Source organism: Sceloporus undulatus, chromosome 2, assembly GCF_019175285.1.
Source record: "Sceloporus undulatus isolate JIND9_A2432 ecotype Alabama chromosome 2, SceUnd_v1.1, whole genome shotgun sequence".
NCBI classification, from domain to species: Eukaryota; Metazoa; Chordata; class Lepidosauria; order Squamata; family Phrynosomatidae; genus Sceloporus; species Sceloporus undulatus.
Window position 1 is genome coordinate 136,850,745 of NC_056523.1, and position 22,543 is coordinate 136,873,287.

Below are 22,543 nucleotides of genomic sequence, written 5' to 3' on the forward strand. Positions count from 1 at the left end.
ATGGAGATTTGTCCACCTGTCCTGAATGGGGTCACGCTTCCCCTGAAGGACTCAGTTCGCAGTCTGGGGGTGCTTCTGGACTCGTCGCTCCACCTTACATCTCAGTTGGATGCGACAGTCAGGAGCACTAGTTATCAGCTTCGGCTGATACGCCAGCTGCGACCCTTCCTAGGCCGGGGGGGGACCTTGAAACGGTGGTACATGCTCTGGTGACCTCTCGGTTGGATTTCTGTAACGCGCTCTACATGGTGCAACCCTTGTACCAAACCCGGAAGCTTCAATTAGTGCAGAACATGGCAGCTAGGTTAGTCACTGGATGCCCCAGGACTAGCCACATAACACCTATTCTGCAAAATCTTCATTGGCTGCCCATTCACTTCCGAGCCCAATACAAGGTGTTGGTTATTACCTATAAAGCCCTAAATGGCTTGGGGCCAGGGTACTTGGAGGACTGCCTCTCCCCATATAATCCGTCCCGGGAAGCAATTGTTGAGGGTTCCTGATACGAAATACACCGTGACTGCACAGAGGGCGTTTTCCATCTCGGCCCCGCAGCTTTGGAACTCTCTTCCCGTCGAGCTCCGCTCAGTTACCTCCCTTGACCTGTTTAGGAAGAAGCTGAAGACCTACCTCTTCCAACAGGCCTTCCCCTAGGTATTGTGATATCTGCTCTCTCCCCGTTACACTAGCACTTTTGAGCTAGTTATTGTGATGGTTTTAATGTTTGTAATTTTTATCTTGTTTTTAAATATTAATGTATTTTTGAGATTTTATAATGTAGATACTGTTGTAAATTGTACATTGTTTAGTACCCCTGTTGTAACCCGCTTTGTTCTCCCAGGAAAAGAGGGCTATAAATAAACAGTATTATTATTATTATTTAAATGAGATGCCAAGTCATCATAAAGCAATTCCTCTGAGAACCCTCTGGGCCAGAGGATTTCCCAGGCTGTAGCTTAGTTATAGCTTTCTTTATTTCTTCTAATTGCATAGGTTTATTTAGCAGAAAGGTGTATGAAGGAGCAAGTGTACGTGTTTTTTTAGCTTAAGAGATCCCATCCAATTATTTAAATTTAAATCTGCTGGAACGTCAGATGTATATAGTTTTGAATAGAATTTATGAAATTCTTCCACAATTTTTTCAGGGAGATTTTCTATAATTCAATTAGAAGTGGTAATAGAAGAAATTATCAATTTTTCTGCTTTTCATTTTCCTGCTCTGGCAAGGAGACAGGAATTCTTGTTTTTAAATTTGTATTATTGCTGTTGTTGTTTATTTATATAGCACCGTAAGTTTGTACGATGCTTTACATAATCATCAAACAAGATACAGGTAAACCCTGCCAATGGTGTACAATCTAAAATCAAAAAGCAGCAAAAATTATAAAGTAAACCGTGCCTGCGCCATACACGGGCACGCTATACGTAGCTTTAACCTTACGCAGAAGGTTAAGCCACTGGGGAATGAATGGCGTGCACGCCATGCCAAATGCAGAAACACTCCCCCATTCAAACTAATGGGGTTTGAGCTTACATGTTTTTCCCCATACGCAGGGGGGTCTGGAACGGATCCCTGCATATGGGGAGGGCCCACTGTAATGACCTTATCATTAAAACAACTCTAAAACAGTAGACTATAAAAACAGTACACACTTAATACACACTTATCTAACTACAGTGGTACCTCGGGATACGAAATACCCAGGTTACGAAATTTTCGGGATACGAAAAAATCCCATAGGGAATTATTGTTTCGGGTTACGAATGTTTTTTCGGGTTACGAAAAAACTTTTGGTGCTTTTTTCAGCTTTTTCGCACGGAATCGCGGCTTTTCCCCATTAGCGCCTATGGCAATTCGGCTTACGAAGGCTTTTCGGGTTACGAAAGTGGCCGCGTTACGAATTAATTTCGTAACCCGAGGCACCACTGTATTGTGAAAACAGTACTTGCATAAAGAAAACTCTCTGTGCATATTCTTCTTAAACATGGCAGGCTTGATCCCCTCAGACGTGTTTGCTGGGCTTTCAAATTTCATTCCCTTCTGACGAACAGAAAGCAGTTTGTTGATTTTTAGATGAGTCTGGTTTAATGAGTAGTCGGTGGAGTGCAGGAGCCACAATTCAGAGTCTGGGATGTTCAAAAAAATTCAGCCAAACCGCACTATTCTACCAGACCTGGAGTTATGACAAAAGCCTTTTAGAGCTGTATGAAATCAGCTCCTTATATCAATGTCTAGCTGACAAAGATATAAGCGGGTGGCCATCTGGTGGATTGCCTTGGTGTTGGCAGAACAGAAAGCAGTTTCCCTGCAGCACCAGATTAAAGGCCAAAGAAGAACTGTTAAAATGACAACATGAATTTCAGTTACTCATGGGTAGCAAGATCCTCAATTCAGGGTGTGGATTCTTTTCCTTTCTTGCCTTCTTTTCTCCATTTGACTGTTCGCCATTCTGAGCTTTCTTGGGCCATAACCATTCAATTAGAAAAGAAAATTTCTTGCTTTATTTCCCTCTCTAACTCATGGGGGGGCATTGATGTCAGGAGCTTCACAGACAAGCAGCATTTGTTCTCTAGAAGTCCAAGACCTGATTGTCTCACCTTGAGTAATTATCAATTTAAATGGGAATCTCCACTTGTATTTCACACCTGCTTGTTGTAGAAGGGTTGTGAATGGTTTGAAAGTGTGCCTCTTTTGCAGAGTTTCAGAGAATAGGGATCTTGAAATACTTGTTATTTGTGGCCTTGGTAGGTGAGATCAGAGATACCGTACTTTCACTTTCTACTGATAGTGGGGCAAATAGAATAACAATGTCCTGTGGGGAAGTATTTGATTTGTAATACAAGGTTTAGGATCTGTTTGACCTTTCAATATCAGATGGTTTAAGATGCAGGTCTGGACAGATACTATTAAGCCAATTAATCAAGAATGACAGTAAGTCATCTCATTCTGCATGTTCCACAACCCATCTTAAGTGTATGTTCAGGTGTTTTTCTTGATTTCCCAGGATTTCAGCCTTGTTTTGGAAGTAATAATTTACCTGCTCTAGTTTCTATAGTCTGTCTTCATGTAAAGTCCCCTGCTGAAGAGCTGCATTTGCTGTCTCTTCTATATCATGTATACGCCTTGTAAGTGCTGATAATTTTGCATCTAGAGGTTCAAGTGCAAGAGCCCAGTCTTTCTGGAGACCTCTTACTAAGTTCTCTCAAAGCTTTTCTAAAACTTCAGGGAAAGGTAGATCCGAAGATGGAGTGTGGTCTCCTCTCCCTCCTTTACTCCCTGTTTGATTCACATATTATGACAGTTTGTCTCGGTGAGTGTGATTCTTCTGGTAGGATTTTGTGTTCTTTAGCCAAGGGGTAAAATCTCAAAATTCATTAATTGGTGAGGCATTTTCTTCCTTGCATCAGGTATGCTGTTTTGAGATTCAATCTCCACTTAATTAGACCCCAATTGGGAAAGATTGTTAAGATCCAGCCCTGCTCTTTCTTTATGCAATGCCATGTTGGTTGGCTAGCCACACATACCCTTTTATTAATCTTTCTTAAAAATAATATCCTATAATCCATGTTTCTGGAAAAAGATGGCTTTGTTGGGGGTATGTTTTGTTGTTGTTGTTGTTGCTGTTCCTGAAGTTTCCTTTTAAAAATTTCCTGAGCCTTCACATCTCACATCATTCCTTAGCATCTATGACTATCTCTTTGATAGTTTGTGGGATTAAAAAAAAATCTTAATACTACCTTTGTGTTGTTTCATTTTCATAACAATTTCTCACAAAAATATGGAAAGATAAGAGCATCCTTTAAAAAAAACACATTCAGACTGTGAAAATAGTACTTGCATAAAGAAAACTCTTTGTGCTTATTATTCTTAAACATGACAGACTTGATCCCCCTCAGAAGTGTCTGCTGGGTTTACAAATTTCATTCCATTCTGACAAACAGAAAGTTGTTTGTTGATTTCTAGTGATTGTCAGTGGGAACATATTGGCCCCTTAGAATTCTTTGGGAGACATCTGCCCCTTAGGTTTCATTTCCTAAAACAGTACAGTAATACAGTTCTATGGAAATATACATACGCTGATAACATTTCTTTTATGGTAGGTAAGACCTGTGTGGAGGCAGAGACATTTATGATACAGAGCACTGTGGAGGGACAATGTTTTTATCTCTCCCTTCAGCTGGCTTTGGGAAATTTAATGTTGTAAGCCGCCCCGAGTCCCAGTCTTGGAAGAAGGATGGGGTAGTAGTAGTAGTAGTAGTAGTAGTAGTAATAATAATAATAATAATAATTATAATATAATTTAGTTTTTTATGTTAGAAATTGGCCTGGTGTTGCTTGGCTTAATGTTGATAATTTGTTGCACAGGGAGAAGAAGAAGAGCTGTTTATCGGCAACTATTTTGACTGGGTGAGTTTTTTAAAAAAATTAAACTGTGAGTCACTTCTGTGAGTCACTGGGGGGTGAAGCTTGCAGCCTAAGTCTATATAACTGCTGCCAGAGGCATTCCAGGCCAGTCCCTGCACAAGGACTAGGAAAGCTGTTTTTCTTTGTAGTCTCTGTGCTTCACACATTAGGGTTTTGTGCCTGTGCAGAGACTCCATTCAGAGGTTCAAAATCTGAGCAGTATGGCAGGTTTGGCTCACCCTCTCCTGTGTCCTGAGCATGCCCAAGCCTGCCAACCTAGCTCCACCTTCAGTTCTCTTTTGTCCACCACAAAAGTATCTTCATCTTGGTCGTTCTGTAGCTGAGCACTCTCGTGTACGGTCACAAATTGCTATTTTACATGTATTTCCTTTAGTTTTTTCTTTCTTCTTAGTCTTTCATTTTTTACCACTCCTCCCAAAAAGTAGTAGTTTTTTCTTCCTGGTTCCCGCCCAACTTTAAGTTTTGTATTTCCCGTCATCAGAAAGTTGCACTCACAGATGGACTCTGTGTCTTTTTTTGTCTTGGAGAAAGCCACATTTTTGAGCATTGTTCAGTTTGCCGCTCTTTTATAACCCAGACACTTTGCAACAGGGCTCAACGCCTCAAACTCTTTGTTGGGAGCAGTCTTTGTCGGTGGTCAAATGCACAACCACCACTAAGGGTCCTCTGATGCTTGTTCCTGTTTCAAAACTACTGAGAATTCCAGAGATATCTCAAAGAACTAAATCTTCAACATTGACTGCCTCAATACTGACTTCCTCGGTATCAACAGCCTTGATACCATTGGCCTCGGTATCATCTGCAGACAGTATGGAGTCTCCCTTTTTGGTAGTGAGCCCTGCTGTCTCTTCTCCCTCCTTACAAGAGGTACCTTCGGTTTCCCAGCCAATGAAGCCTCATGCACAAAAGGTCAAGAAGCACCCTCTGGGTCCTGAGGGCGGGTCAGTCATCGACCCTGAGAAAACTAAGAAGAAGTATAAGCATGCTAAGCCCTCTATATCGGCTCCAATAACCACCTCGGCTTCGATACTGACATCTTCTGGGCTGGCCACTTCTACTCCCCTTCTGGTCCCCCTTGTGGACTCAATGCCGGGGGAGCTGTCAACATTATTACTGAGCACTACTCTAATGCCATCTTCTGAGCCCACGCCAAAAGTTTTGCCACTGTTGACACAATGTTTTCTCCGTTGTCTCCAATCTCAGTGTTGTTACCATCCCAGATCTTGGCCTCCCCAGTGAGAGCTTACAGACTCTCTTTCTCCTCCATATCCATGATCCTGATGCACTTCACCGGCCAGATCTTGTAACTTTCCAGCTCCCTATAGGGATCGTCCTGACCTGTCCTGCTCCTACTTGAGGCTGTACTACCGTGGAGACTATTCTCCCTATACCTCAGCTTCATATATGCAGCAATTTAGGACAGAGGACTACTGGAGAGGACCATCCTTATGCAAGTCCTACTTTTCTTCTTACTGGGATTGATATAATCGCAGGAAACTCCCCTACCATGCGCCATCTCGGTATCAAGAATGTTCCCAGCCCTGATCCAAATCGCCATATAGGTACTGCTCCACTCGGTCCAATCATCACTTCAGACTTACCACTCCTCCATTTCTCTTTCTCTGGTCAGAACCACGAGACACAAGAGTGCCCTCTCCTCCTCCACGCACCACAACCATGGGTTCACATCCTCTTCCTTCTTCTCTAGCTACTGCTATAATACTGATGGCCTCTTTGGACTCCCTCGGTGGTGACACCTATTCCCTCTGTGATCCCTCTGGTGTCTACGTTGGCTCTCCCATCTTCGGTAACAACTTCAGTAACTCCTGTGCTACCATTTTCGATGCCATCCACCACCATAACAACTTTACCATCTATGGCACCTGCTGCACATGCAGTCCAGTTTTCCACTCTGCCTGCTCCTCAGCCATCTACGTAGGAGGAGTTGAACTACAAAACTGAAACTTCTGGACCAGCATCTCCCTCCCCTTTCATAGAGTCTCCACCTGAAGAGGTAGAAGATATTGGTCCCCATTCTCCATCTGAGGATATCCACTTGTTTTCTGATGTGGTGACCAGAATGGCCAAAGCTCCGGGCCTTCAAACAGATGCCCCTCCGAAGCCTGCAAGAGACTCTGTCTTTCAAGCAGTGAATGCAGAACTTGTTGTGCCAGCGGTAATGCTATTTTTGGCTTCACTCTCTGATGTTATGCAGCATTCCTGGGCTATGCCTGCATCTGTACCACTGGCTTCTAAACATTTAGAGAGCTTGTACAGGCTTCTACCTGATATAGCACCCTGTCTCTTCACACATCCAGTGCCTAACAATCTGTTGGTGGAATCTACATCTGAGTCATCAGGAAAAACGCCCTCTGCCCCGGTTGATAAAGATGGTAGATGGTTTGACATCTTTGGCTGGCACTTTTATTCTTCTGCAACACTCTCTGCCAAAGTTGGCAACATGCAAGCCAGCATGTCCACTTACCAGAAGTTCCTCTGGAACAGTGGCAGTATTTATTCCTAGCCTCACTAAGGATCAGAAGGTGGCAGCCTTGGACCTCTACAATGAAGCTCTTTCTCTGGTGAATCAACAGTTCCATTTAGCTAGACATTTGTGCCTCCAAATTGATTTCTGGGGCTGTGGACCTCCATTGCTATGCATAGCTTAGATCCACCAATCTCACTGACGGAGCCAAGCAATGTGTGGAAGACCTTCCCTTTGAGGGCAAAAACCTTTTCAGTACCAAAACAGATGAGTCTTTAGACTATCTCTTACCAGAAAAAAGTTGGGTGTCACTGGCCGGATACAACCATATCACTATGCCCTCAATGGCGTTCCAGGTCTGCTTCTACAACATACTCTAGACCTCATTCACACTTATTCACAGTTCTGTGTTTCCTCCCAGCCATCCACTTCTTTCTCCAGGAAACCCTTCAGGCCACAGTGTTATCAGCAACAACAGCAACAGTCTTCCAAGAAGTCATCTTCTACCAAATCTCATTTTTGACCTCTCCATAAGGACGTCACCTGTACATCAGCTAGTCTTTTCTGTTTCATCTCATCTTCAAATTTCCAAACTCTCCCACTTCTACAACACTTGGTGGAAGATCACCACAGATGCCTGGGTCCTCACCATCATTTATCTTGGCTATGCCGTATAATTTTCACGTACTCCACCTCCTGCCATCTTTCGTTCCAGTCCATCTTCTTGACAAGGTTTCTATCCAATGCATCCCGGATAGGCGCAGACTGGATGGTTATTTCTCCAGGTACTTCACAGTTCCAAAGAAGGACAGAGGCCTCCGTCCTATTTTAGACCTGAGAGGAGTCAGCCACTACATCCCTCCATGCAAATTCAAGATGGTAACTCTACAGTCCATCCTGCCCTTCCTTTGTCGAGGAGATTGGTTTGCCTCTATCAACCTGAAAGATGCTTACTTCCACATTGTGATTCGGCCTCAGCATCAAAAATGCCTTCGTTTTGCCATTGACTGAAATTTCTATCAATGCACTGTCCTACCCTTCAGCCTTTCCACTACCCCAGGGTCTTCACAAAGTGCATGGCAGTAGTGATCTTACACCTTCATATTCAAAGGGAAAAGATCTTCCCTTACCTAGATGACTGTCTTCTGGTGTCACCCACTTGCAAGCAACTGTTCATAGACATCCGCTATGCTCTGTCTCTCCTCACAGACTTCAGCCTTAACATCAATCCTTCCAAGTCCATTCTGGAACCAGTCAGCATGACAGAGTATATAGGAGCATCTCTGGACTCAGTTACTGCTTGTGCCTACCTTCCCACAAGAAGAGCCAGGTCTCCTGGTCTCACATTCAAACTGGCTTCGGTTCTCCCGTTCATCAGCAAGGGACATTCAGCGGCTTCTGGGCCTCATGGCATCAACCACAGCTGTGACTTATCTAGCACGTATAAAGTTGAGGCTCCTACAAAACTGATTTCTGTTGGTGTTTGACCACCTTTCCGACTGGCAGTCCAAAAGACTACCCCTTCCAACAGAGATGTGGGCCTCCTTAAATTGATGGACCATTCTTCGGAATGTCTGGGGAGGGATGCTGTTCCAATTTCCACAACCCTCTAGGATGGTCACCACAGATGTATCCATGGCAGGCTGAGGAGCTCATTACAAAGGTCTTTGTGTTCAGGGCCATTGGACTCCAATCAAGTCTCAGATGCACATCAGTGCCCTAGAACTCCTAGCTGTCATCAAGGCCTTCAGAGCTTTTGAGACCTAGCTCTGCCACAAGGTGGTGCAAGTTGTCACAGACAATACCGCCACTGTCTGCTTCATCAACAAAGGCAGCACTCATTCTCAACCTTTTCTTCGCCTCAATCTACAGCTGTGGAAATGGTGCACCATCCGCTCCATCCATCCTGTAGCAGTCCATCTGTCAGGGAAGGACAATGTCACTGCAAGGCTCTCCATCACAAATGGACTCTGTCATCCAAGGCATTCCAGTTCATCACATCTCACTGGGGAACTCCACAGGTGCATCTCTTGGCCTCCCCAAAGAATGTGAAGTGCCCACTTTTCTGCACCAGAGCAGGCAGGGGCCAGAACTCCCTGGGGGATGCTTTCCCCTCGATTGGTTGACTTGCTTCCTGTATGCCTTTCCCCCTTTTGCACTGGTAGCTAAGGTAGTGGTCAAGCTGTCAGAGGATGAGTCGAATGCCATCCTTGTGGCTCTGTACTGGCTGAGGCAACCTGCTTCACTCCCCTGCTTCACCTATCCAAGGGATGCTACCTCAAACTACTAGGCTTATTTGGCTGGATCTGCTCTCCCACTCCAACATAGAAGTCCTTCACCCAGATGTCTGTGGCCTCCACCTGATTGCTTGGAGGATTCAACACTGACCTCTCCTGCCCTTCTAAAGATCTTTCCAGCCTCACAAAAGGACTCCACGAAACATTCCTACGCCTACAAGTGGAGACGTTTTTGTGCCTTTGCTGAAGCACGCTCGGAGCCTTCCTCACCTGTACAACTTTCCACAGCTTTGCAGTTTTTGCTCACCTTAGGGACCGAGGACTGGCTTTCTCATCCCTAAAAGGTGTATCTCTGCCATTGTGGCCTACCAGTCTTCAGGCTCATCCTCTACTAAACTCTTTACTTCTGCTATGGTAAAGAGATTTCTCAAAGAACTCCATCATCTTTTTACTCCAATTCCTCCTCTGACACCACCTTGGTCACTCTCTTTGGTGCTCACTCAGCTTACAAGACCTCCCTTTGATCCTTTGGGTTTGGCCTCCCTCATGCTCCTTTCATTTAAGATAGTATTTTTGATCACCATCACCTTGGCCAGAAAATCCTCAGAACTTACTGCTCTGTGCTCCGATGTGCCTTATCTGGTCTTCCACAGACACCAGGCCATACTCAGACCAGACTTTTCTTTCTTACCCAAGGTGGTCTCCTCCTTTCACCTTTAGCAGGAGATGATTCTACCTACTTTCTACCCAGAGCTACCCACTCCTTTAAAGAAGACTATGCATACTCTGGATGTTTGCAATGCTTTGGCCTTTTATGTTCGACATTCTAATGAGTTCAGGTTGACCAGCAAGTATTTGTTTGTTGTTGTGGACCTAGAAAATGCCACCCCATTTCTTCACTAAGGTTTGCAAAGTGGATTGCATATACTATTCTTCTGGCCTATGGACTGGCTAAACATCCTGGTGTGCGCTCACACTCAGCCAGGGCTGTCTCCTCATGTGCTGCCTCCTTCCAAGGTGTCTCCCTGCCTGATCTCTCCAAGGCTGCTCTGTGGCCGCAACCTTCCACATTTGTCCAGCACTACAGGTTTGACTCTAGGTAATGTCAGGATGCCAATTTTGGTTGTGCTGTTCTTTCTTCTATTCTACAGTGACCTGCCCACCTTGCACAGGTAACCTTTTTAGTCACCCTAATGTGTGAGACACAGATGGCCACTCAAAGAACCACAGTTTCAGGTAAGCAGCCTGGGTGAGTTTTAATTTTTTTTTAAAATGTGAGTCAGTTCTGTGAGTCACTGGAGGGCAGAGCTAGCAGCCTAAGTCTATATAACTGCTGCTAGAAGCTGTTTCCTCTGCAGACGTTGTTTACATGTGTCCCTGCAGATGTTGCTGTGGTCTGCCGATGCTGTTTTTCTTTGGTCAGGTCCCAGAGCCAGGATAAATCACTGCCTTATAGGCACCACCATTTACTAATGTTTGGGCCAGTTCCCTGCCCAGAATAATGTTTACCCTCTTGTGGGGCACCCAGCACCTCATTCTGACCTCAATACATGCCACCAGCTTCAATGCAGAGGAGGAAAAAGCTTTTGTAACCATCCTTCCAGGCATGGAACTGGGCCAGACATTTGTAAATGCCTGCCAGACAGGGATCTATCCTGGCCCTGAGAGTTGATGGAGGAAAGGCAGCAGCAGCAGTATCTGACAGAAGAACATGGCACCACCTGGCAAGTAGTGATCTGTTCTCCCCCGCTCCACAAATCCAGGATGAATTCATTGTTTACACACAGGAAACCCTGTAGTTTCCTGGTAACTTTAGAGAAAAAATTGAGTTTTTAAAATTCATTTTAAGGCATGCTGATAGGGCTGTGTGTCCTGTGCCCTAATTACACCAGATTCAGGGGAAATACCATGCATTGTATGTTCTAATTGTGCCAGATTCGGGATTAGTGGGTAGATTGTTTTCCTCATGTAAGCAGGCCATTAGAAGTGAAATGAGTGAAAGGAGTAAAGCAGAATAACTGTGTCCTAAATAGTCATCCTGCTTCAGGAATTTCATAGTTGCATGCTGCTACTCCATTTGTTGACATTTTCTAGACCCAAAGTCCTGATTCCTAAACATTCTACACGATTACTCCTTCCACACTGATGTTGCGCTTATGGGTTCTTCTTACTGTTCAGTGCTTTGTGAAATCAAAGGCTTTCATGGCCAGTGTCCATAGCTTCTGTGGGTTTTCCAGGCTGTGTGGCTGCATTCTGGAAGAGTTTATTCCTGACATTTCACCTGCATCTGTAGCTGGGTGGCGGAATAGCAGCATGCGTGTCCCTTGATTGGAAGGAAGTGATTTACATGTTAATCTGTGTGTTGGTCTGTTGTTGAATAGCAAGGCCTCAGGGTGGGATGATATGCGGGAGGATGAGTATGACTATTTAATTAGCAATCTATTGTCTGCGGGGAAACCCCCTGACCTTGGGTGGTGTTCATTTGCATGTCTTGATTTTGGTGTTCTTCAGGACTGGTAGCTAAATTTTGTTTACTTTCAGTGTTTTGTCTTTCCTGTTGAGGTGGCCCAGGTGTTTGTGGATTTCAGTGGCCTCCCTGTGCATTCTGACTGGGCAGTTCCTGGCATGGTCTAGAATTTCAGTGTTTTCAAATAGCATTCTATGCCCAGGTTGATTTATGAAATGTTCTGCTAATGCTAGTTTTTCTGGCTGGCTCTGTCTGCAGTGTATTTCATGTTCTTTGATTCATGTTTGAACGCTGCATTTAGTGGTCCCTATGTAGACTTGCCCACAGCTGCATAGTATGCAGTAAACCCCTGTGCCAGTGAGAAGGTCTGTCCTGTCCTATGCTGAGTGCAGCATTTGATGCATTTTCTTGGTCAGTCTGGAGATCATTTGGAAGTTGCATTTCCCCATCAGTTTCTATATTCTGTTTGTGACTTCTTTAATGTATGGTAAAAATACCTTCCCTTTGGGTGGTTGTCTGTCTTCACTCCAGTGGTTTTTTTCTGGGTCTAGCAGCTCTTCTGATGTCTGATGTGGAGTAACCTGTTAGCCTGTAATCCCAGTTTAAGTGCTTCAATTAATCATCCAGGGAGTGGGGCTCACAGATCCTTTTTGTGTGGTCTACTAGTGTTTTTTATTGTGTTCCTTTTTTTGTCCTGAGTGATGGTTGGAGTTCTTATGTAGATATCTGTCTGTATGTGTAAGTTTTCTGTATATCGTGTGGCCCAATTGTTGGTTCAATTTGCAGATGACCAGGACATCCAAGAACAGTAATATTCCTTCCTTTTCTTTTTTCTGATAAATTGGTAAATTGGATGTTGGATGGATGTTGTTCAGATGGTTCAAAAACATGGTCTGATCTTCTTATCCTTGTTTCCAGATGGTGGAAGTGTCATCCACATATCATATCGGAACCATGTCATGGGCTTTTTTGCTGCTGTTTCCAGGGCTTGATTTTGAAAGTGTTTCATGTAAAAAATTGCTGTCACAGGGCTCAGAGGGCTTCCCATGGCTACCCCATCTCTCTGCTCATAGAATCCATTGTCCCACTGGAAGTAGCTTGTGGTGAGGCAATGTTCAAACATCAAACAAAGGCTGTGATATCTTTCAGAAACATTAGCTGGATGAATGCAATAGTGTCTATTATGGGGACTTTGAACAGGGAGACCACATCAATAATAATAATAATAATTATTATTATTATTATTATTATTATTATTATTATTATTATTTATAGACCGCTATTCCGCAATGATTAGTTTATATCCAGGTTTGAGTTCTAGGTTGCTGATTTTTTCTATGAAGTGAACTGAGTCCTTGATGTAGTGGGAAGTTTGCCCTATATGGGTTTTCAATTATGTGGCCAGAAACTTGGCCAAGTCATATGTGGGGGATCTAGTGGTGCTCATTATGGGTCGGAGTGGAATGGAATCCCTGTGGATCTTGGGAAGTCCGTCCAGTATGGGTGGGAGAGCCTCAGATTTGCATAGACTTTGCCATGTGATTGGCTGAATTAAAGAGTTTTTGATCAAGGTTTTCGTTTTCCTGGTGATTTTGTTGACTGGGTCCTATTTCAGTTTTCTGCATGTTGCACAATCCAGGAGTTCCCTGATTTTTTGTTTGTATGTTTTGTGTGCTGGGACAATGATTTCTGGATCCAAACTGAGATCCTTGATGGCTTTTCTTTCTTTTTTTTGGTTATGTTGCTGTGTAGTGGTTTTGCCTTATGTAGAATCCTTGCAGTTTCTCTTCTTATCTCTTCTGCTTCCTTCTCCGGGAGATGGTGGAGGGCAGATTCAACTTGGGCAACGATGTCTTCAACTCAGATTCTGGTGGCAGTCACAGTGAAATTGCCTCCCTTGGATAGGATGGATGTTTCTTCTTCCAAAAGTTGCCACTCTTTAAGATTGATGATGGTTCATGATGTGTCTAGCAAGGGTTTCAGCTTGTGCTTGTGTTATTTGTTGAATTTTTGTTTCTGTTTTTTGGTGTGGTGTGCCATGTCTTTTTTCACTTTTCTGTTGGTAAGGTTAACTGCAGCATAGCAGAAAGGCTAATGAACAGAGTAGATGTGCTCTCCAGGTCCTGAGTTTTTCCAGTCTTTGGTTGTCTTGGAACAGTTTGTCCCTGTAGAGATGTCCAAAGTGAAGTCAAAGGCTTCCATGGCTGGTGTCCATGTGGGTTTTCTGTGGGTTTTACGGGCTATGTCACCGTTCTGGAAGAGTTTATTCTTTTGGTTGGGAAAAAGTGATTTACATGTTACAGTCGGTCCTCGCCTTACGCGGGGGATCCGTTCCGGATCCCGCCGCATAAGGCGAATTCCGCCTATGCTTGAGCCCCATTGGAAACAATGGGGCTCGTGCACGGCGGCGTGGCGGCGCGCGGGGCGCAATGGGTGCACGCACCCATTCAAATGAATGGGACGCGCCGCCCCTTCCGCCCCGCGCGGCTTGAGCGCGTATGCTCAAGCCGCGTATGGCGCGGGCACACTGTAATCTGTGTGTTGGTCTGTTATTAAATAGCAAGGCCTCAGGGTGGGATGATATGCAGGAGGATATGTGTGGCTATTTAATTAGCAATCCATTGTCTGCAGGGAAACCCCCCCTGACCCTGAGTGGTGTTCATTTGCATGTACTGAGTTGTATTGAGGCTTTGCTATTCGACAACAGACTAACACAGAGATTAACATGTATAGTGGGCCCTCAGTATCCATGGAAAATCTTGAAATCCGCGGATATGGAGGGTGAGCTGTAAATCATTTCCTCCTAACCAAGGGACACACAAACATATACATAGTCCATACATTGCCATTCCACCACCCTCTGAAGATGCCAGCCACAGATGCAGATGAGACATCAGGCATAAACTCTTCCAGAACACAGCCGCATAGCCCAGAAAAGTACAGAAAACTATGTTCAGTGCTTGTTGGCTACTTCTGCTTTTATAGAATTATGGAATCATAGAGTTGGAAGAGACCACAAGGCTGATGATCTCTCATCCATTCAGCCTTTAGTATGAGCTAAACAGTTATGCCTGCTGGAATTTTTTAAGTTCTTTAGTATTATTTTCCTTTGCTTCATCTTTTAGAGCGTTTGTTACATGCTCCTAGTTTTACCCTCAATTTATCCATGAGTCTTATCAAAATCTCTAATCTTGGCCCCAAAATGTGCCTTTGACTTATACATGAGGTTGACTTACATAGTCAAGTGTATACGGTATATTAGAAGAATGCATGCAAATGGATCTCTTGTCAGAAGGTAAAACCCGTACCTGCCTCAGTGACACCTTATACAATCTAAACATTTCAACTTGCTAAACCATACTAAAATATTAGGATGAATCATATATTGAGGGTCATAAGTATGTCTCACTTGCTTTATTCTGACTTAAAAAGGAAAGTAAAACATTAAAACTTCAGTTTCAGAACCAGTTTGTATAGAGAAGCTTGTGAAATTCTCCCAGTGCAGAATTCAGAGTAGTATACAACATTAAAATGTGTGAGTGGTTCTGTAATGCAGCCTGTCAAAGGCAGATCTCAAATATCATGTTGAAATGTTATTTTAGATATACTGTGTTTGGTCTAAAGCATTTATAGTTTTGTTAATTGAAATGCTACCTGTCTTTTCTGGTAATCAGTACAGAAGCTCAAAAACGGATGTAGTGTTCTCCTGCCTGCAAAATCACTAAAGGAAACAGATGCCCATACAATTAATCACCTGATGACTTGTCATAGTTGTCAACAGTCATAGTTGGTAACCCCATTTTAAATAAAAGCCTTGAAATTATGGAGTCATGAATTGGTTCTGAAACTTAGAGGGAATGTGGCTTTCTCATCAAGTGGAAATGGTGATAAGACTTGGCCACTACCTCAGCTTAGGTTTCCAGAGAGGAAATTAGTCCAGTGGGGCCTCATTTTTGCAGCATAATGAGAGCAAAAAGCTTCTTGTCTTCTGCTCTTTCTCACCCAGTGGAATTGGTGACAGGTGCTGGCCACTACCTTGGCTTGGATTTCCAGATAGGAAAATTGTGGGGGGAGGGGTTGCAGCATAATTGAGCAAAGAAGTTCATCCTTATCTGCTTTCATGTCTTTTGTTCTTCTCCCCCTCCCTGACACACCCACATACACCACTGCCCTGGTACTACCACAGTAACTTGAACTGGAAGGCTGCTCAAGAAAATCAGTCTTAGCTGCTGCCGTCCCTGCTTCACCAAGATGCATCTGCCCCCTTAAACACAGCGCTTGAGCACTTCCCTTCACCCTTCTGACCCTCTCTTTGAAACTCCCCAAAAAATTTGTCCTTCACTCAAGTGGAGGCACCTCAAGTGGATGGATGACGAGTAATAAAACCTTGTGGAAAGATTATTTTCCAGTGTCTGTTTTCCTTCCCTAAGTCCTGAGCTGTAGCAAGGGTGGGCAGTCCTTAGAGTCGGGGGTTATTTTCATCCTTCTTGACATGCTGCTTCCCTATGACAAAAATTCTCTCACCCTTTTCCTAAAATGGCAAATAGTCCCCACAGAAGTCTTGGTTGGGCACTTTTCATTTAAAGGTTTCTCCCTCCCCCTCCCCTTGGCCTGTATTTAGGACTGGAATACATTTTGCAGAGAATGAGGTCCTGGAACTTGGGGCATCCCTGTCAACCTATATACAACTTGCAGGCTGCACTTTGCTCACTTCTGGGTTAGGGAAGATGCAAAGATGTAATGTAACACTTCAGTGTCGTAACTGCAGAAGATGAAGTTAGAAGCACAGGAGAGGAAGTTAAGAAGGTGTACTTAACCAGTTATGCCATGGAGGAAGTTTAGTCAAACAAATCTAGAATCCTCAAGCAAGTCACAGCATGTGCTTTATGTAATGACCAACCCAGTCTGGCCTGAAAATACTACTGCTCACTTTTAGACAGAGTAATCATTTTAAACTCTATTACTTTTATTTATTGTATTGCATTGACCAAACTTGTAAAGAGAAAACATACTAGAACCCCAAAAAACATTTATTAGTGAGTCATTAGGCTGGCACTATTGTCTTTATGCAAATCACCTTCTTGAACCAAATATTAAACCCAATACCATAGCATGCCCTGACTGATTAAACTGTCCTACAAAGGTGTGTAGTTGTCTTAGGCTGCATTTACTGAGCAACATTTTTTCCCTTTAGGTAAGGAGATTGTTGAAGAAGCAGATAGTAAAGATCATGTCATGTTCCACGGAATCTCAGAGTATACCTAACCTACCTGAAGGAGACTCAGCAGCAGCAGGTGACCAACAAGCTGAAGACCTTAAAGCCAACTCAAAAGATGAACTAGAGATTTCCGCCAGTGATGCTGCAAGTTTACAGGAGGTAAAGGAAGAGCACCTTAATGAAATGGAAAAAGGGGTGTCTTGTGAAGCAACTGGGCTGCCATTGCACCCACCTTTTATACTGAAAAGGGATGATGGCGTCTTGGACTACAAACTGCAGTCGGCAGAACAAGATGCGGATGACGAAGCAGCGGATGACACTGATGACACCAGTTCTGTAACATCATCTGCCAGCTCCACAGCCTCTTCTCAAAGTGGCAGTGGCACAGGGCGCAAAAAGAGTATCCCACTGTCTATCAAAAATCTTAAGAGGAAACATAAGAAAAAGAAAACCAAGGTTAGCCGGGTGTTTAAATCAGGAGACAGGTAAGGTCACATTCTTCAACCTACTGATCCCCTTAAATCCTGCCCATTCTCACTTTCCACACTCATGTAAGATGCCTGTATTATAAAAATGCATCTAGCTTCATTTGTGTGGCTTTTAACTTGTTGGCATATAACATCTCTTTGGAGAGAAACACAAGATACCAATACATATGTAACTTTAAAAATCAGGGGGTTTTTTAAACTAAAGTTCAAAATACACGGCAAAATAAAGCACCTTCCAGGTTCTTTGGGGGAATGGCATTCAGACAACGCATGCCCCCAACCACCTGCAAGCTGCTCCCAAGGCCACCTAAGGTGACCCAAAGCCAACCTGAAAAGGAGCAGCAAAAAACCACTCCTGCCAGTAGCCAGTTTGAGACTGCGGCAATGGCCAGATTCGGGACTTCATAGCATCCGGTTGCCATGGTACTGGAGCGACAGGCCACTCTTTTTGCCCCATCTGCTTCACCCCTAAGAGAAAGTTTTCTAATCTCTTGGTGAAGTATATTAAATTATTTAGCTCAAGGTGTTTTTTCAAACGAATATTGATGAAACATATTGAACTGTCATGGGAAAGATTAATAAGAGTCTTTTATTATTGATTCTCATTATCCACTGATTCTGAAACCGCTTAAGACAAAATATTTTTGCATCAAATTATACTTTGTCAGATGAAGAAGTTTAAGAATCTGTACAGAATTGAACATCTGTATATTTCCTCCTATCTCCACACCTTAATTTTGAACCATATTTTTCTGTAATTTTAATCACATCTTTTTTTTATGCCAGGGGCTCAACATAATGACATGTGAAAAAATAGTGCTTCTTATTGAATAAATCTAAGTAGGCTTACATCGCCTTCAAACTTCATACAAAAGCATTTTTCAGACCATTTATTTTAATGGCAGCTGCACTTTCTTCAGCAAATTCAAATAGCTAATTAGAGTCCATGTTACACCCTCCATCAGTCTTAGGGCCACAGAGGGAAAGAGCTCTTTTCAAAGATAATCTAGCTCTGTGTCCTTTTGCACTAATAAAACCTAAATCCGTTAAGGTAGCTACTCAAATAATAGACCTCTTTGAAAAACCAAAGTTCCTTTTTGTGGCAGAGTTCTGGCTTTAGTGGCAAGTTCCCCTGTCATTGAAAGCTCTCTGGTTGATTTTTGTTAAGTGCTGGTTTCATGCCAAAGCAGGAGAAGCAGCCTTTGGGGCCCTGAAGTATGCCAGTATATCTCAATTTTACTAGTTTGGATACCAAATGTACAAAATACAGCTCAATTTTGCACATACCTGCTTAGATGGAAGTTCCAGTACAGCAGGTTTTAGGCATGCAAAGCATAGTTCAACCTGTTTAAAGAGCAGGATATTTAACATTTAAATGCCCTCTTTGAAATGTAAAGAAATACTACAAAAATATCTTTAAATGGTATTTACTGCTAATCACTGAGCTGATAAAGAAATCAGTTTCCCTGCTTAGCAGTTGAAGAGCTTCTTCTCCCCAACTCCAATCTGAAACCTGGAGCTGCTGGTGGCAGTGGTCTTTTTCACCTGTAGGCCAGATTATGAGCTAGGCTTCAAGGAGAAAGTTAAAAGTGTCATGCAACTTGCAGGTTTTGTATTCCTCTGCTTATGGAAAGTGTTACACAGTGTGGGCTGTGCTTGGGACAATTCCTGGTTGCCTGTCACGATCCACCAATATATGAATAACAAGCCCATTCTAAAATAAGGGATGCCATCACATAATATGTTATGAACAATATTTGCTGTAGCACTTTGGTCATTCTGAATTTGAGCCTCACCCTGAAGGAGCTACTTTGTCCATGCTGTCCCTAAGTGTGTTATATAGCTGTTTTAGCTTTGTAGTTCTGGAGAGAACTATTCATCCTTGTTTACTGCCATAAAAATAAAGGAAATAAGAATGCCATCGTCCTTTAAATATACAAATCAACCCAGTAATATAGGATGATAGATCAGAAGCAGTTAAATTAAAAAAAAAATAGGCAGTCGGGAAAGAATTAAAAAGAATTAATTATTGTTAAAGAATTAACAATATGTATTATTCACTTCTAGATTTTCATTTCCTTGCATTTGGGCCAGTTGAAAATACATGTTCTTTTTCTTTAAATAAAAAGGGTTGTGAAGGGATGCTAACCCTTTTTAGAATAGTTGACCCACCTAATCACCTTCTGAAATGTTTGGGATTCTCATTCTTCGCTGGTTAGACAGAGCAGTGGCTGAAGTTGGGAAGAATAGAAGCTGCTGATTTTTTTTTTAAAGTTAGTGAAGTAGTTTGGTGTGTTGTGTAATAGATACTTGTGATATCAGAAAGTTTGAATAAGGTATGTTTTGAATAAAAACAATAAAAATAGAGAATACAATTTTGAATTTCTAGTATTTCCAGTCATGATAATGGAAAGTATCTATGTTGTGGCATAGACCAGACCAGGTTAGGTGGGTGGGTTGCCTTGATTCATAAGAACACCTTGTCTCTATCTAGGAACCATGTTTGACAAACTTCCTATATTGAGTGTATTTACTTGACCCTGAAGGCCAGAGACAGTCTAGGGATTCTGTTGGTCTACCGGCCACCCCGTGCGCTAACAGACTCCCTTACCGAGCTGACACAGTTGGTCTCGGAGCTGGTGTTGGAATCCCCCCAGGCTTTTGGTCCTGGGGGACCTCAACATCCCCTTCGCGGCCAACCATATCCCATCAGGTGCGGCTCGGGAGTTCATGGATACCATGACAGCCATGGGCCTGTCTCAACTGGTCACGGGGCCTACGCATTCTGCAGGTAATACACTGGATATGGTCTTTTGTACGGACATGGAGATTCCGTGGGCGGAAATAACCAACATCTCTGCCCTGTCATGGACGGACCATTTCCTGGTAGAGGCAAAAATCAAGGCATCCACCCAGATCCCCCCGGGGGTGGCGGACCTATTAGGATGGTCCACCCTCGAAGGCTGATGGAACCCAAAAGGTTCCAAGAAGCCCTAGAGGGCTATATGGTTGGAAATGACGGCGATTCTGTTGACGCCCTGACTAACATCTGGGACACTGATCTCTCCAGGGCTATACACAGTATCGCTCCCAAGCGTCCTCTCAGGCCTGCTTCCAAAAAACAGCCCTGGTATACGGAAGATCTCCAGGCAAGGAAGCGGGTGCTGCGACGTCTAGAGCGTGACTGGCGGAGAAATCAGCGCTTAGCCGACAAGGCTCTCCTGGACCTTCTTTTGAAGGACTACGGAGAGGCGATAGATGCAGCAAAGAATTCGTTTTTTGCTGCACGTATCGCGTCCGGCAGAGCTGTTCAGAGTGGTGAGGGAGCTTAATCGGCTCCCTCCTGCCCTGAACCCTATCTTAGAACCATCTAAGGCCTGCTGCGACCAATTTAACAACTTCTTCGCGGATAAAACCTCTCGGATAAGGGCTGATCTTGATGCCAGTATTAGTGCAGATACCAGTGTAGAGGTCTCCAGAACTTCCGTGGACTCGATTGTACTGGATCGTTTTGAGTCTGTAAGTACCGAGGATGTGGACAAGATCCTTAGAAGCGTTAGGAAGACAACCTGCTCCTTCGATCCCTGTCCCTCTTGGCTAGCGGCTCAGGGGGGAACGGTAGTAACTTCCATGTTACACCGTATAATTAATACATCACTGAGGGATGGGCAATTTCCACCTAGCTTAAAATTGGCCACTGTAAAACCATTGCTAAAAAAGCCCTCCCTCGACCCCCTGATGCATAATAATTATCGGCCAGTATCGCTACTGCCATTTTTAGGGAAGGTGATCGAGAAGGCGGTTGCAATCCAGCTTCAATCGATCTTGGATGAGACGAATTATCTAGATCCATTTCAAACTGGCTTTCGGGCGGGCTACGGAGTTGAGACCGCCATGGTCTCCTTGATCGATGATCTTCGTCTGGGCATGGACAGGGGTAGCGTGTCTCTGTTAGTACTTTTGGACATCTCAGTGGCTTTCGATACCATTGACCATGGTATCCCTCTGGAGCGCCTGGGGGAGTTGGGAATCGGGGGCACTGCACTCCAGTGGTTCCGTTCCTACCTCTCAGGTAGGTTCCAGATGGTGCAGCTGGGGGACGTGTGCTCCGATAAGAGGGCCCTTACATCTGGTGTCCCTCAAGGAGCCATTCTGTCCCCCATGCTTTTCAACATTTACTGTATTTTCTGGTGTATAAGACTACTTTTTAACCCAGGAAAATCTTCTCAAAAGTCGGGGGTCGTCTTATACGCCGGGTGTCATCTTATATTAGGGGTGCTGAAACTTCCAAGCCAGACTGGAGAATCTGCGGTCGCCGCATATGATGGGGGGAGCTCAAAAACAGCCACGGCTGCATCCCCTCCCTATGTGGCGACCATATGAAAGCAGCAAGGGCAGCACTTTCAGGCTTGCTAGAGAGGTTAAGAACAATAAAAAGGGCTTTTTTGGATATGTCCGCAGCAAAAGGAAGAAGAAGGAAACGGTAGGGCCACTGCATGGAGAAGATGGCAAAATGCTAACAGAAGACAGAGAAAAGGCAGAATTACTCAACACCTTCTTTGCCTCAGTCTTCTCAGAAAAGGCAAAGGGTGCTCCACCTGAGGATAATGGAGCAGAGGACAGAATAGGGGAATTTCAGCACAGAATAAGTAAAGAGATAGTAGGGGAACACCTTATTAATCTAAATGAATTTAAGTCTCCGGGACCAGATGAACTCCATCCAAGGGTTTTAAAAGAACTGGCAAATGTAATATTGGAGCCATTGGCAATAATCTTTGAAAACTCCTGGAAAACAGGAGAGATCCCAGCAGACTGGCGGAGGGCAAACGTTGTCCCCATCTTCAAAAAGGGGAAAAAAGAGGATCCCAACAATTATCATCCAGTTAGTCTGACATCAGTACTAGGAAAGATTCTGGAGCAGATCATTAAACAGAGAGTCTGTGAACATCTAGAAGGCAATGCCATAATCACAAAAAGTCAACATGTGTTTCAGAGAAACAAGTCATGCCAGACAAACCTAATCTCTTTCTTTGATAAAATTACCAGCTTGGTAGATGAAGGGAATGCTGTGGATATAGTATATCTTGATTTCAGTAAGGCCTTTGACAAGGTTTCCCATGACATTCTTGCGAACAAGCTTGTAAAATGTGGGCTAGACAAAGAAACTGTTAAATGGATCTGTAATTGGTTGACCGGCCGAACCCAAAGGGTGCTCAACAATG

The 22,543-nt window shown here is 43.7% G+C and overlaps 1 protein-coding gene across 2 annotated transcripts in view; it reads left to right on the forward strand.

Annotated features, from left to right (window-relative positions):
* Window positions 1–22,543, forward strand: part of UBE2O (ubiquitin conjugating enzyme E2 O) — a 152,358-nt gene that overhangs the window by 103,982 nt on the left and 25,833 nt on the right. The window contains exons 10-11 of one of the 2 annotated variants that reach the window (XM_042448835.1): window positions 4,367–4,408; window positions 16,810–17,318. In XM_042448835.1, the coding sequence (XP_042304769.1) occupies window positions 4,367–4,408; window positions 16,810–17,318 (551 nt within the window). The remainder of the gene's footprint in view (window positions 1–4,366; window positions 4,409–16,809; window positions 17,319–22,543) is intronic. The other variant, XM_042448834.1, reaches the window with a different exon arrangement.